General features: G+C 43.7%; 1 protein-coding gene across 1 annotated transcript in view; it reads right to left on the reverse strand.

Moving 5' to 3' along the window:
- The window catches only part of LOC112549659 (transient receptor potential cation channel subfamily M member 1-like), a 32,298-nt gene that overhangs the window by 13,153 nt on the left and 2,815 nt on the right, over positions 1–16,330 (reverse strand). Inside the window, exons 3-7 of the mRNA XM_025199464.1 lie at positions 15,209–15,337; positions 13,228–13,377; positions 13,126–13,189; positions 3,708–3,852; positions 541–743 (exon numbers count right to left, since the gene is read on the reverse strand). Of these exons, the coding sequence (XP_025055249.1) occupies positions 541–743; positions 3,708–3,852; positions 13,126–13,189; positions 13,228–13,377; positions 15,209–15,337 (691 nt within the window). The remainder of the gene's footprint in view (positions 1–540; positions 744–3,707; positions 3,853–13,125; positions 13,190–13,227; positions 13,378–15,208; positions 15,338–16,330) is intronic.

Genomic DNA, 16,330 nt, shown 5'->3' on the forward strand with positions numbered 1-16,330 from the left:
ATACTACACAATTAATGCAAACATCTGTTTGTTTTAATGAAGCAGAGTTTTTCTTTTTACTATTAACATGATGGTGATAATGCTCAATAATTGGCAATTATCATCACTTTAATCTTCAAGGACTTTAGAGATATTAATTAATCCTCAGAGCACTCCTGTGAAGGGAGGTTTGATTAAACTTGGAGAAACTGAGGCAAGGATGTTGTACATGACAGTCACAGATGAAATTAGAAACCATAATCATTGTCTGTCTTTAATTTTTTTACTCCTTTCTTCCCATTGGGTAGTATCCATTAGAATTTCATAATATGAATTAAAGGGATAGCAACACAATAGAGGTTACCATTTAAAAAAAAAAAGCTAAAGATTGGAGACTTCTATAAATAAATTATTTTGCATGTATTGTCCCATACTGCCATCTTCTAATATACTTGATTGCCAAAGTGAATAAAATGAATGGTTATTAGCACTGGAAAAGTGTCTGCCTGGTGTTGAAATGAAAACAAGAATGTTATGTAGAACAGACAGTTTTTTCCATACTCAATCCCCGGTCGCGCTCATCCTGATCCCCTTCCCTTTTCTTCTTACAGCGACAGCAGATGCGCTTGAGGATTATGTAGAGATGGCTGAGGATGATCATTGGTGGAGGGAGGACAGGCCTGTCATGGAACGTCATGATCAGCTGATATCGCTGGAACTTCCAAACTTGGTTGGATATGGATTTCACTTCAAAAAAGGTATTGCTGAAAAAAGGGTTATTGTTAGCTGTCTTTATTTCCATTAGGTCCTTCAGATCCTTTGCCATAACTCAGAATATTTTTAAAGATACAAAAAGAAAAAAATCTTAATTTAGAATAGTTTTCCTAGTGTATTAAAGCTATTTAGCAGTCACTGAAAAGAAATGAACTCTGCAAAACATATGCAGTACATAACTGCTATTCTGAAGCATGCTTATAAATAAAGTATCTCTCATAACACGCCTCAGTGTTTGAAAATATGAAACCCATGAAAGGTATTCTGTATAAAACCCAGAAGCTACACATAGGTTTTTTTTTTAATATGCTGATCAGCTTGACCTAAATAGAAGACTTTTCAAAGCTCTCACAAGATGCCCTAAATTCAAACTTCATTCATACAAACTTCTGGCTTCAGAACTCAGTGCATAGCCTTTTAAAGAAAGCTGCTCTTAAAAATGAAGGTTTTTCATTTTCATCACCAAAGCAAGGCATGTATTATAAGAATTTAACTTGGAGGTCAGTAGATTTAGAGGTGTAGAATGGGGACTGTGTTAGATACAGAGACTAATAATAGCCTCCCCTATATTATACCAATTAAATGAGAGCAATCATGCTTCTCTTAGTGTTGGATTAACTTTTCAAGCTATTTTGGAGTGTCCTCAAATAGCACCACTTCTGATTATATAAACACTTCCTTTTCCACATTCTACCCACTTTTTCTTTTCTCATTTTCTGTGCTTTAAAATATTTACATGTGCTTTAATGAAATCACTTAAAACATGACTGCAAAAAAGCAGAATGTAGAGTCCATGAAGTTTTAGATTTGTCTGGCAGGGAAGAAGGGTGGTTATATTACCACTGAAACTGGTTTGACTGAATTCTGTTGTCTCCACAGCAAGAGTTTTCCAATTGCATACCCTTCTATCTACCATGCTGGGAGGATAGGAGTTAACAAAATGACCTACTTCCTAAACTGATGATTGTTTGGTCTCTTCCACCAATAATAGCTAGCATTGTATGTAACATTCCCCCGCCCCAGCTATGTGATTGGCATTTGAGTACTTTAAAATTCATGACCTTTTAAGCCACTAAGCAGTCTAACTACATATAGCAAATAAAAGACAGGGTTTGTAAGAAGCACAGTTCTGGGCATGACACCACCTATCTAAACCAGCCAGCACTTCAATGCTGTAGAGCTATGGCGCATCAACATGTAGTGACTAATGCATTTGTACCTCTGTTAGGATTGGTGCTTTGGGTGTGCCTGTCTAACAAGCCATCATTTCTAATGTTTTATTTCTAAGTTCGGATGGGGGAAATACCTGCCGGCTGCCCTGAGCGTGCAGCAGTGTGGTCACACCTGCTCTGACTGTGTGGTGCATGCAGTTTGCTCTCTGAGCTCACTGATGTGTCAGCACATCTAATGCCAGAGCTTTGCACGTGCTATGGGTTCTGAGTTCATTAGCTGCTTGGTGTGGGCTATGGCTGGAACCCCTGTTTGCATGCAGCTCCAGAACCCAGAGGGTAAGCACCATCAACTGCTCTTTGCTCACCCCCCTGGGCTTTGGCACTGTGCAAAAAGAGTGGCTCCATTAAAGTTTGGGCTGAACAGGTGGTGAACTCAGAGAGCTGTTGTGCATATGCCACAGTCAAACGGGAGGCAGCAAAACTCCTTTGCTGCAATCCTGGCTCTGCCTGTGCCAGGCACCACCTTTTTTTTCTGAGGCATCATGAATTCACAGTGGGCCCCTTGCGTATTTTGCCATGTCCTCATAGCAAGTGATGTGCCTGGGATGCAACTGTCCTATAAATCCATATATTGCTGCAGCTGCAATGAAGAGTGGCCCAAATGTTGCTTCAAGGCAGGGGAAAGTCAATCCCAATGTCCTAGGTTGGCAGAAGATGGGCTCCAAACAGCCTAACATTTAGCAGGGCAGCAAGTAACGAAATATATTTCAATATTTGGAGGTTTCTATTTTTTGAAGCAAATGCCATAATTTGTTTTCTGTTAAGCTGTATTCACTGGGTTGTCAACATGATGTATCGTAAATAGTCAAAGTCTGATTCCTGCATCGCTCAATCGAAGAGGTGGTGCAAAGAACATTATGTAAGGATCTGAAGTTAGTCTCAGCACCTTTCTATCTAAAAAACAAAGCATAGAACTACAGAGTCCCAAAGCAGGCCAGTGGATCTGGGAACAGTGAGTGGACACCATACTCCCAACTTCCCAACATCTTCCTCTGCAAGTCCACTGAAATATTTGTTAGTGTACAAAGAGTGCAGATGGCTTCCTCTGTGACCTCTGTGCTCAGAAGCTCCCCACAAAGTAGAACTTCACCAGTTATTTTGTACTTGGAACATGCAGGAATAACCCTGCTGTTACATGGGCTAATGCAGGGGTGGGCAAAATGCAGTCCGGGGGCCGGATGCGGCCCGCCAGGCCATTGTATCCGGCCCATGAGGCCCCTAAAAAATTTAGAAAATTAATATTAATCTGCCCTGGGCTGCCTGTCATGCAGCCCTCAATGGCTTGCCAAAACTCAGTAAACAGCCCTCTGCCCAAAATAATTGCCTGCCCCTGGGCTACCAAGAGAACATAAGTACACAAAACTGTTTTCTTCAGAAGAAGCCCTGATGCGTATATGACACTACCAAAGAAAGCCAACCTGAGCTAGCCAAACTCTTTAACACACAGCATTGCTAGTACTGGTGAATCTGCAATAAGGTCTCTCTTATCATGTCTCACCTTGCAGACTGCCCTTCTACCAAAGGTATTAGTCAATCATATTCCCAGAACATTAGACTTTAGGGTACATGAGCAATTATACTAAGAGGATTCATCAACTTCTATCTTTTTGCAAAACTAGTATAATTGGGCCCTGCTGCAAGGCTTTCATAGTCAAAATAATCTTCAGTAACAGGAAAACAAAGAGGTAAGTACATGATCATATGGTCATATAATATACTTACTTGAAGACAGCGATCAGTAGATTTACCAGCAGAATGTTTGCTACCAAGAGGTAACAAGCCATGATAGCAGGAGTGAGCCAGGCCCCAGGTATGCAGGGAGGGAGGCGTTTACCATCCTCGTCATAAAGATTATCTCCACAAGGAGCTAAAGAGAGAACAGTAAGGACTTAAAATGTATCTGAGAGAGGCAAGCAAGTGTAGAGCGCACTGAACGGAAAATCAGTTCTCAGACACTGCAGACCCTCCTCAACTATGGGGCTGGCTGAAATTCTCACTACATTGAATAAATCTTTTCCCCCTTGGGAAATTCTCCGTCTCTGAATTCTACTATGAAAAAGGTCCTGAGCAGGATTTTCAGAAGTGACTACTAATTTAGGATGCTGCAGCTTTCTGGTTGCTCAACTAAATATGTCTAACAGGAGCCCATGACTTGATCCTTCAGTCACTTACTACCTGTTAAAACATTTAACTAAAAGGCACTAAAATCCTTTGGTAGATACCAGATCTAGCAACACATTTTTACAAGATTTAGTTTGCTGACACAGGCAAAAACAATTTATTTTAAAAGTGTTTCCAAAACTATGTTCAATCTTACTTGAAGATAATGTTTGAATGTGATCTGACTGGCCTGAAACACTTACTTAAACCTGGTTTTGGCAAGGCTTTATGTAGGCTGAATTGAAACCTAATTCTCAGATATGGGCTTGAAAAATTTTCAAGCAGACTTATATCTCAGGCTTGTATTTATCTGGACACAGAAAATCAAATGCATCTCAGCAACACACAGATTGCATGCTATAGTGGCAAACTAATACATGAACAAGAGCAACAATACTGGATTAGGTGGTGTTTTATATATTTGCATCTGTTTTTGAATACATTGCTCTTTTTTCTTGATGCTTGAAATGGGTTCAGTACAAAAAAAAAGACTGATATCCGAATACTGGATTGGGTCTGTGACTAAAATGCCAATATTCACTGAAGAAAATAATTAATATATTTAATTAAAGAAGATAATCAGTTCTCCCCATAGAGACTTACGATTAATTTCCATGGCATAGACTTCACAGCAATCCAAAAGGAAAGGGGAGGAGAAAGGAGAAAAAGAAAACAACAGAATAATAGAAAGAAAGAAGACAGAAGATTGACAATATAGTGGCTGTTCTGCTGCCAGGAAAAGATAAGCAACTCAGATATCAGAACCATGGAGACATGTGCTTAGAAACAATGGCTTTATTAGAGCTGCAGTATGTACTGCAATTTCCTCTTCACTTTGTCTTCCTCAAATATGACATACGGAAGCAAATTCTTGTCAGTAAAAATAAATCACAGAATGCTGCTGGCAGATGATCATTTAAATACACAATATATTTTAGTCAAATAAACTCAACTAATGGTCACCCACAAACACACAAAGTTATGGCAAAGAAATGAATCTCATAGCAATTATGGAATTAGGGGAAACAAACTTCCCCTTTTTCATGAAGCAGAATCCAGGCATTGACTTTTCTGGCTATTTCTTTCCTTATTATCATTCTATGTTTGAGACAATCAGTAGCTATGCTACAGATGTGTTATTACAGCTTCTAATGGAATTAAAGTCTAATTGGATGATCACTATGGATCTGTGGTTGCCACTCAACTAGTGACTAAAAGCAAAATCATACTGATTAGTGGAACAGGAACACAGATGACCCTTGTTCTGCTAGGTGCTAAGTGATCCTAATTTTATGGTCAAGGGGATCCTCTATCTTAGAGTGAATTTCATCTTTAGGGTGAAATCCTTCATACTTCAGGTGAAATCTTGTCCCCAGTAAAGTCAATGGCAGAAGTCTAACTGAATTAATTTGGCTCAATTTTGTTTGGTTATGACAGAAGTAGGTAAAGAAATGCATTTTTCTGAATGATTGAGGTGGGAACTCAATACAATAATTTTCCATAAATCATTTACACATAAGGAACTTGACAAAATAGCGTAGACCCAACTTGAACTATCTACTAGGATCACAGCCAGGTGAACTGTTAAGGATAGTTGTGTGGTACACTTACAGACATGGGAAGATTACACTGATACTTACTAGGTGGATCTACATGTGCCCGTATGGTGCCGTTGTTACTGCACCATCATTTAGTACTTCCTTTTGGAAGTAACAGTAACAGTAACAGCCTGTACTGTGCCATGCTGGCAGCGCATGGTTATTTTTAGCCCCTATGTTGCCATAGCAACAGTATAGCAGTATAGCAATGCGCTATACTGAGGGAGTGCATCACTACAGCAACGTAGCTGTGGCATCCTGGTTTTTGCCTGCTGGTGCTATGTCACCATAGTGCATTGGTACAGTACGTAGCATCATGTATAGATGATGAGAACAGAAGGATTTTTAGAAAGTAGGAGCCTATTAGCTTTTCTATATGAGAAAATCAGACCAGGAAGTTTAAACACATAGTTGTGCAGGTACAACTCTTTATAGACATTCTTCTTTTAGTATAAAATGTCCTTTTCCAGTTTAGCTTATGTCACTTTCAAAGCACTTTAGGAAAGCTTAAAACCACCACTCTTCTGAAATATAAGCCATCCGTGTGGCAAACAATTAAGTATTCTGGTCTGACTGGAAAAACCTCAATATAAATAAACCCTCCATGAACTCCCATTTGTTAGGCAAATGGATTCCCAGAGTGCTGAGGTCGGAGCTGCTGTATCATGGAACAGAGCTGCTGCTGGCTACCTGAGCTCAGAATTGCTTATTTTCACTGATATGTGAGAAAACAGACATGTACATGAACACTACAATTGGGCCTACCATCTTTATTCAAGGCAAACAAAAATTTGTACATAGACTATGAACCAAATGGAACAGGAGAATATCTTCAGCCTCTGCCTTGCTTATTTTCTTCCAACATGTACCCATATGAGTAGTCCCAAACTTTGTCAGACCACTTGGGAGCTTTGATGCCATATAAGATGGGATGTGGTTGACCCAATTATTTTTTAAGATTGACTTAATGTACTGTAAATTGCAGCAATGAAATGACCATTTATGGGGCAAAGGAAGATGTTGAGACAATGTTATAGTCTTCCTAAATAACAATGTAGCATCACGACCAGATTATACTTTTAATAGCCTTGCTCACAAGCAGCAGAGAAATCTAACATCTAATGATATTTAGTGAAAACTGTCCTAAATATCAGATATTCTCACAGATGTAACATTTAATGGTCCTGAAGTCTGCTAGGGGTCCACAGTCCCTTCGATCCACCCATCTTGAGTTTTCCATTTACTGCATTATCAATATGTACACAAACTGTGTTGAAATTACATTCAGCCTATTTTTCCATATATGGTGCACAATATATAGTAAAGCCAAACCCATCTAATGAACCTGATTTCATATTCATGTAGATACATTTTATAAATATATTTCAAATATTAACATGAACCTACAAACATTACTGCATCCACATCCAGTATTTTTAATACATATTTTCAAAATAAATTACTAAATATTTCCCAGATATGAAAGACTACTTATGGCCTGAAGCTAATCAAAAACAACTTTGTTATTGGATTTATAAGATGTACAGGATCAAACTTGTAGGGACTTATAGACCCGAAACATTTCTGGAGCATATATTTATCACCTGGAAGGAATATGAATTAATTTACTGCATCTGCTAGGTGTTGGGAGAAGAAACATGTATAGTTTCATCTCTCATACAAGATGCTTATTTTATCCCTATTGGGACACCCAGTAGTAAAATGTCTGCCTGCCAGCATTTTAGTTATAGCCCTCTTTGCCCTTCAGGCTTTACAGTACAGTCAAAACAAAGTTCATTTTGTAAGTCAAATGTTTTTTCACCCTCAAATGCTCTCTGAAATGAATGCAAAAATAAAAAGGGTAAGAGGGTTCCTCTGTATGGACAGAGTAACTACTTTTCATAGTTGATTCTGCCTTGGGAAAGGGGAACAGAGATCTTGGCCAGCCCTATTTTCTAACACTATTTACTGCATATGAGGTTGTGTACTGCCAATGGATCAGAAGAATAACGTCCATGCTTTCAAATGTTAATGGAGATTTGGTTCAAAAGCTCCTAAGACACATTAACTCTAGGATATGACTCAGGGCAAGGGGTGCAAAGGTAAGTAATGGGGGTCCTGATGGTCTGCCTAATCGGGGGGGGGGGGGGCACACAAAGCCATGTTCCTTATTCTGGCATGCCTGTGGGTATCAGGGGGGGGGGTGGGACTTTATGTCAAGGAGCACTACACATCCTCTGCCAGCAGTATGGGGTCAGGGGAAGGGCGAGCTGAAGTGCTCTGGGTCAAGATCCAGGGGGGGCAAGGCGAGAGGGATTTGACGGTGGGGGTCTATTACAGACCCCCCAATCAGGAGGAGGAGCTGGACAGGGAATTTTCAGGCCAGCTTGCGGAGACACTAAAAGCAAGGGATGTAGTTGTCATGGGCGATTTTAATTACCCGGACATCTGCTGGGAGGAGCAGTCAGCCGGGACGGACCGCTCCAGGAGGTTCTTGGCCGAGTTGCAGGACCTCCACTTGATTCAGGAGGTGCACAGTCCCACCAGAGGAGATGCTCTGCTGGACCTGGTCCTGGCCGCAGGCGACGACCTGGTAAGAGGCCTCCAGGTTCTTGACCACCTGGGCAATAGTGATCATCGCGTGCTGGAATTCACCATCCAGCGTAGAGTGTCAAGGGCCCGCAGCAAGGTGGTGGCCCTAGACTTCAGGAGGGCCAACTTCAGTGAGATGAGGAGATTAGTGGGAGAGGAACTGGGGTCCTTGAGGGCAGAGGAACTCAGCGTCCAAGAGGAGTGGTCGTTCCTTAAGGAAACGATACTCGGGGCCCAAGGGGTGTCCATCCCGACAAGAAGCAAGGCGGGCAGGAGTGTCCAAAAGCCCCCCTGGCTCACCAAGGGTGTCCGGGAATGCCTGCTTGCCAAAAGGGTGGCGTACGCCCGGTGGAAGGGGGGTGTAATCTCCAAAGAGGAGTATACCTCCTCTGCTCGGGCCTGCAGGCGGGCTGTTAGGAAGGCCAAGGCGGAGATAGAGCTCGGATTAGCGTCCAGGATTAAGGATAACAAAAAGTCCTTTTTCAAATATATTGGGAGGATGAAGAAGGCGCCGGGTAATGTGGGGCCCCTGCAGGATATGCGGGGCAATCTGGTGGTTGCGTCAGAGGATAAAGCGGACCTCTTTAACCAATTCTTCACCTCCGTTTTCTTGTGCAGGGACCGGGACTTCCCTGCTGTGATAGAAGCCGGACGCGAGGGGATCGCCTTCAGACCTCAGGTTGGGGAGGACCGGGTTAGAGAGCTTCTGGAGGGGCTGGACGCGTTCAAGTCAGCGGGTCCGGATGCTCTCCACCCCAGGGTGCTGAGGGAGCTGGCTGGGGTTATTGCAGGGCCCCTGGCACGGCTCTACGAGCGATCGTGGTGCTTGGGCCAGGTGCCAGACGATTGGAAGGTAGCTAATGTGGTCCCCATCTTCAAAAAAGGGAAAAGGGAGGACCCGGGCAATTATAGGCCCGTCAGTCTTACCTCAATCCTGGGGAAACTCTTTGAGAAGATCATCAAGGAGCACATTTGTGATGGGCCGGCATCAGAAATGATGCTCAGGGGCAATCAGCATGGATTTATTAGGGGGAGATCATGTCAGACCAACCTGATTGCCTTTTATGATCAGGTCACAAAGGCCATGGACGCAGGTGTCGCGGTGGATGTAGTCTTTCTGGACTTCAGCAAGGCCTTTGACACCGTCTCTCACCCCATCCTAATTAATAAACTAGGCGACTGTGGCATAGATGCCTACACGGTCAGATGGATTGCAGATTGGCTGAAGGGTCGCACTCAGAGGGTGGTGGTGGATGGATCATACTCGACTTGGGGGGAGGTGGGTAGTGGAGTCCCCCAGGGCTCGGTCCTGGGGCCTGCGCTGTTCAATTTCTTCATCAGCGATCTTGATGTTGGGGTGGAAAGCAACCTGTTTAAATTCGCTGATGACACCAAAATTTGGGGGGAGGTGAGCACGCTAGCAGGGAGAGAGAGATTGCAGAAGGATCTGGATAGGTTACAGGGGTGGGCAAACAGGAACAGGATGTGTTTCAATACGGACAAGTGCAGGGTGCTGCACTTGGGTAGTAGGAACCAGCAGCACACTTATACGATGGGGAACTCCCTACTTGAGAGCACGGAGGCGGAAAGGGATCTTGGTGTCATTATTGACTCCAAGATGAACATGGGCCGACAATGCGAGGTCATGGTTGGCAGGGCTAACCGGACCTTGTCGTGCATCCACAGGTGCATCTCGAGTAGAGCCAGGGAGGTGATCCTCCCCCTCTATGCAACGCTGGTCAGGCCGCAGCTGGAGTATTGTGTCCAGTTCTGTGCGCCCCATTTCAGGAGGGATGTGGACAACATGGAGAGGGTCCAGAGGAGGGCCACCCGCATGATCCGGGGACAACAGGGCAGACCCTACAGTGAGAGACTGCGGGACCTGAACCTATTCAGCCTCCACAAGAGAAGGCTGAGGGGGGACCTGGTGACCGTCTATAAACTCACTAGGGGGAACCAGAAGGGTTTGGGGGAGACGCTGTGTCCCCTAGCCCCCACTGGCATAACAAGGAGTAATGGGCACAAGTTGATGGAGAGGAGGTACAGATTGGACATCCGAAAAAACTACTTCACAGTTAGGGCGGCTAGGAGCTGGAACCAACTTCCAAGGGAGGTGGTGCTGGCCCCTACCCTGGGGATCTTTAAGAAGAGGCTGGATACCTACCTGACTGGACTCATTTGAGTCCCGTTTTTTGTTTAGGGTTCTTTTGTTGTTCTCCCGCCCTGGCGGGGGGTCAGGCTAGAAGATCTATTAGGTCCCTTCCGACCCTAAAACTATGAAACTATGAAACTATATGCACAAGGTCTGTGTTTCAGTAATGAATGCTTCCAGAATCCATTTCAGGAAAACATGCATAACTCCCATTGAAGTCAATGGGGTTTAAGCATGTGCTTATGAACTTTTATGAATCACAGCCTGAACTGCTGTTGATGTACCAAGTCCACCAAAACAGTCCAAATGAGGAAGCAAAATGTCTCAAAGGTCATAATCCTACCCTCAAATGAAAGGAGAACATTTCAGACTGCAGCACTCACAATACAATCTGGGCCTAAATACAGGCTGACAGACAGAAGGTTTCTACTAGTGCTTGGGTGGGAAAGAGAAAATTATATTCATACCTCTGGGGTCTGCTGCTAAAAAAAGAGCAAAAGAAACAAAGAAACAAAAAATCCACACCAACACAAAGACAAAACACACTAATTCCAAATTAAAATGGACATCCTTGTTAATTTGGATCTGATCATCTGCCTCAGAAACAGGAAACAGAATCTTACTATGAATTCTACTCTTACGGTCTATCTGGTCTGCAAACACCTCTCCATAGATCATCCAGTAGGGCATATAGAAGATATTGCGGGCTAGTCTCCAAGAGGGCTCTTCATCTGGGTGCAAGATAGCTTGGCGGGCGACTCCAAAGCTCATGAGAACCACAAGCATGATGACCACAAAATAGAGCATGTCAATCATCTGGACAGGGGAGCCAGACAGAGGTTCTTGTCAAAATCAACAGTTCCATGAAAAGACATGTGTGACCACGAAAGAATCATGAGGATAAAAATCCCCCCAAAATAATCAGTTCCCAGATACTATTATACCATTGTAAGTATTGCTCATGAATTGAAAAAATATACTATGCAGAAAAGGTGGTCCTGCAGGTCCCATTTAGACAGGTATGTTCTATGATTTAAAGAACTGCCGGTGGTACAAAATGTGCTTCTGTGTGAATGCTCTTATACATCAGTAACACTGTGCTGTTTTGCCAACACATTTTAAAGCTAGAAGGGGCAGTCACAGAAAATCACTAGTGTAAGGGGCTCTCTTGCTAGAGAAGAGTTATTGGACACTTGTACATGTGATGAAAATTGGCTGTTTTTGCGGTTTAATTGCATCACACTGTACATATGAGGGTTTTTTATTATTTAAATGAGTTTGCTATGTTGAAAACTAAACTACATCTGCATGTAGTTTAGTTTGCAACATAGCTATTCGTAACATTGCAAACTTTGACAGGATCAGGCTCCTTGATGCTTTTTTTCTTTTTTTTCCTCAGTGGAGTCTGCGCACACAAGCTACTGCCAGGCCTTGCAGCCCCTGAGCTTTGGGGGGGCCCAAACCTTCCCTCTGCACTGGCAGCACCCCCTGGGGCCACCCAGGCAGGGTGCTAGCTGCGCTGGTGCTGCCCCAGCTCGCAGGCTCAGGAAAGATTTGGATCCGGTGGGTGCTGCCTGAGAACTGCGGCAGCACCCGCGCAGCTAGCACCCTGTCTGGACAGCCCCAGGGGGTGCTGGCACCGTGGAGGGAAGGACCGGGCCCCCCCACAGCTCAGGGACTTCATGGCCTGGTGGCAGCTCACACAGCTAGGCTCCACTGAGAAGAAAAAAAAAAGCATTGAGGGGCCTGATCCTATTTTTTTTCCCATGGAGACTGCCCGCCTACCCTGTGGCCAGGGGTGAGCTGCTGGTGGGCCCTGAGCTTCAGGGGGCCCCAGACCTTCCCTCTACAGTGGTGGCGCCCCCCTGGGTAGTATCTGCCTGCTTGCTGCCACCCAGGTGGCACCAGGGGGCACCACCACAGCTGGGGAACTTTGGGTCCCTGAGTTGCCAGAACCCAGAGATGACAGCTGCTGGGACTGAGGGTCTCCTCAGTTGCAGCACTCCCAGGAGAGACCCTGCTACATGTGCAAATTGAAGCTCAGTAGCAACCAGCTATAACATTAGTACACATTTCTGAGGTCTAATTTTGAAGCTGGTTGTAGTTTCTTATGGCCTGATTGGTAATTTGCTCATGTAGCTGGTCTCAAGATAATTGTGCAGATAGTTTGTTAATTATGTGATACCTCTAGTGTGTAGAGGGGGCCAAAAATCTGGAAGCCCACTTTTCTGAAGGGGAAGACCCTAAAGAATTCTGAGTAGGTCAAATGTTTCACCCATGCTGAGATTAATGAAGCTCCTGGAGAGCTCAGAAATGCTGAATATGCTGAATATTAAAATAATTTAAGATAAACATCCTCTTGAATTGAGCTGATACTTACTGAGAGTTCTGTTCCAAAGTACGTGTATCATATATCATGTGTGTGTGTGTGTGTGTGTGTACGTGCATGTTTACAGAAATCCTGAATCAAAATTAAAAGCCCAATTCTATGTGCTTTAATCTCAGACCCACTCAGGTGAGCAAGAGCTGCAGAATTGGCTTCTAAAACCGGGAACTGACTTAAACTTTCACAAATCTGTTTCTTAGGTAGCTTTAAAATGCAGTATTTAAAGCAGCCTCTTGCACCATAGCTACTAACCATCTTTCCAATCATCATGACATAGGGTCCCAGATACTTGTTCACACCAAAGATATCCAGTACTCTAATGTACCAAAAAATGATATCCACGCAGTAAATCACTCGTCCATAACCCATGTAAGGCTGATTCTGTAGGCGAAGAATTGCTCCAATTATAAATACTAAAATAGCCACCAGATCAGTGATATTCCAGTATTCCTGAAGCCAGACTTTCACTTTCTGGCTCAGCTTGCCTGGCTCTGACATCAGAATCTGAAAACAAAGCAAGAAAAAGGAAAATCTGTGAGGTACATTTTTAAAACAATGAACTCTCATTGGTTTTAACCAGTTTCAATGAGGCCAGTCACATTGTGGGTGAGATTTGCCTCACTGGCAGACTCTGCTTTTTTGCAAATTCCATTTCATTTTTATTATTATTTTGGCCCAATTTAAGTAGAAATAAAACACACAATTAATTCACCTTATTAACTTTGTTTACAACCAAATCAGAATTACACAGGAAGTTTAGAGTGGGAAGGAGGAGGAAGGAAGATGGTAGATTGGAGAGAAAATAGGTTGGTATAAATGACAGTGTAATAAGTGGATACTGTGATGGACTTCTGGTGCTGGGCTCTATATCTAGAAGGGCATAAAGAATTAATAAATAATTAAATACTACTACTGTTTTTCATCTGTAACAACTCTTTGCCACCAATGTCTCCAAGCAAGAACTGCACTGATTATAACATAACACAGGGGAGGGCAAAATATGGCCCACCAGGCCACTCTATCTGACCCATTGGGACCCTTAAAAAAATTAGTAAATTAATATTTATTTGCTCCTGGCTGCCTGTCCAAGCTGACAGGAGCCAGGGGCAGTAGGACCTAGGGGGAGCCCTCAGTAGAACTGAGCAGCCCAGTCCCACCCACCTCCAGCCATTTCACTCTCTTCCCGCCCCCGCCCTGCTCCAGCACCACATGGCTGTATTGCCGGACCGAGGAGTACAGGGCCACGCTGGTACGTGTGTGTGTGCAGGCAGGGGAAGTGTATGTGTGTGCAGGCAGGGGCAGTATGCGTGTGTGTGTGTGTGTGTGTGTGTGTGTGTGTGTGTGTGTGTGTTTATAGGGTGAGTCCGACATGCACACCCCACCATACACATGCACCCCACCTTGCACTGCCATACATGCAGGCTTCCACACCCACATCCCTTCATACATCCCAGCCACCCTCTCCCAACACCCATCCCCCCACAAACCTCATACCCACCCACACACACCTATATGCGCCTCCCACGATATACAAGAATAAGACTTCATTTAAGCTATTGTGCAATCACCTCTGTGAACACTATACAAACACATGTAAATCAGAAGAAAAATATTTTTTGAAATCAAATTAATGAATGCAGTAGATGTTTGCCTTTTAGAATATAATTTGGTATTTTGCTGGTTACAGGATGGCAAAACCCCTTGCTGACAGGAGTACTTCCGGGGCCAAGTGGAGTGACTTCAAGTGGTAAAGGTCAGGGGTTAGGAGGCGGGACTTCCAGTCACAAGATGGTGACCAGGGGGCAGGGCACCTGTCAAGGGGCAGGGCTACCCTTGTGGCCCTTGACAGCTTGCCAAAACTCAGTAAGCAGCCCTCTGCCTGAAATAATTGCCTGCCCTGACATAACAGAACAATGAATCATACAGAGACTTTATATGTATGGATCCTAGGATTCTCCCCACCCCCTTCCTTCCCCACTCTTGAAATTGATGCAATGGAGAGGCAGTGGAGCCATAAAACTGCAAAACTGACCTCTTGGAGTTTTTGATTGATTTTTTTGCCTTGGCAAAAGACAGTTTTAAGAGCTGGAGAGTGGAAAATATATGAGTCCTCCTCCTCCCTGCCCCCATGTGGATTAGGGGATCTGCAGGATAGGAATCATAAAAAAAAAATCATAAAAAAGTAGGACTAGAAGGGACCTCAAGAGGCCATTTAATCTGACCCCCGAGCTTCTGTCTCATGCAAGGCTCCTCTCTTTGAACATCTTTTTGAGTCTCCTTCTCCAATTTTTATAGCTTCTTCCCAGAATGACCTAAAACAGTTCTTTCGAATTACCTCTCTTATCTTCTCCAAAGCCAAAGTGACAATATAGGAGATGACAATCCATTCCTGGAGTGAAGGCCAGCGCTCCATCCGAACCAAGATTATATAATTGAAAAGCATTAAGTAACCCAGGTATGAGATCTGCAAAAAAGAAATCCTTCAAGACACTAGATGTTAATGTGTGGGCACCTATACACAGAGTATCTGCACCACTGATGCCTGCTTAGGCATTCAACTGCATGAGACCCTCACAAGTTTTGTATACAAAGTCATTTCCAACTAGTTTCCCACATAATACAGCAAATGTAGAAGTTTAAGTTGGCAGGCTTCTAACTAAATATTTTGAATTGAATTGAATTTATATGGGTGTCTGCTAATTTGGGGTGTCCAACTTGCAATGCGTGGGACCTGAGTTTCCTAAGTTGCTGAGTGCCCACACTCCTGACAGAAGTTAACAGGGGCTGTGGATGCTCAGCATCTCTGAGAAATTAGACTGCCTCAAGTTTAGTATTCAAAATGAATGGAATCTTCTGAACATTTTGACCTTCATTACGGACCCCCGTTGGAAAGGAACCACCTGGCATTTGCAAGCTATGTTGCTGAGAAGACCAAGGGGAGATATCAATTTTATTTTTGTATATACCTCTGTTTACCTTCCTGATATTCCTCTTCCTGAATGCCTGAAGTAAATCAAAAGAGGCTACTGGCGGAAGCAAACAGGAAATGAAATGATGATAGAAGTAAGGTATCACCAGGGAAGATAACAAGAGTCCTTGAAGAACAGTCAGCAAGGTATGGACTAAAACAGCTGGCCTACCAGCTTGCCTTAGCCTGCTGAAAAAGTTATTCTTTTAAAGCCAAATCATAAGATCAAACAAACACTAAATTTTTAAAACTCTTGTTTCGAGGATGAGGGGCAGGGATATATGGAGGAAGTAACAGTTTGGGGAAAGGGCACGCTAACAGGAAATATAGTGGCCGCATCTGTGAGCATGGATGTTTGGTTCCCCGGAGACAACTAGTAGTGGGACACCTTGTGCCATTGCTACTTGTCCCCAGGGAACGCCCGTGTCACATGCCCTCTGGCACGCAGCAAGTTACCCCAGGTGGGGTAGGGGAGGCTGGGGCCAGCAC

This window comes from Alligator sinensis, unplaced genomic scaffold, assembly GCF_000455745.1.
Source record: "Alligator sinensis unplaced genomic scaffold, ASM45574v1 scaffold458_1, whole genome shotgun sequence".
NCBI classification, from domain to species: domain Eukaryota; kingdom Metazoa; phylum Chordata; order Crocodylia; family Alligatoridae; genus Alligator; species Alligator sinensis.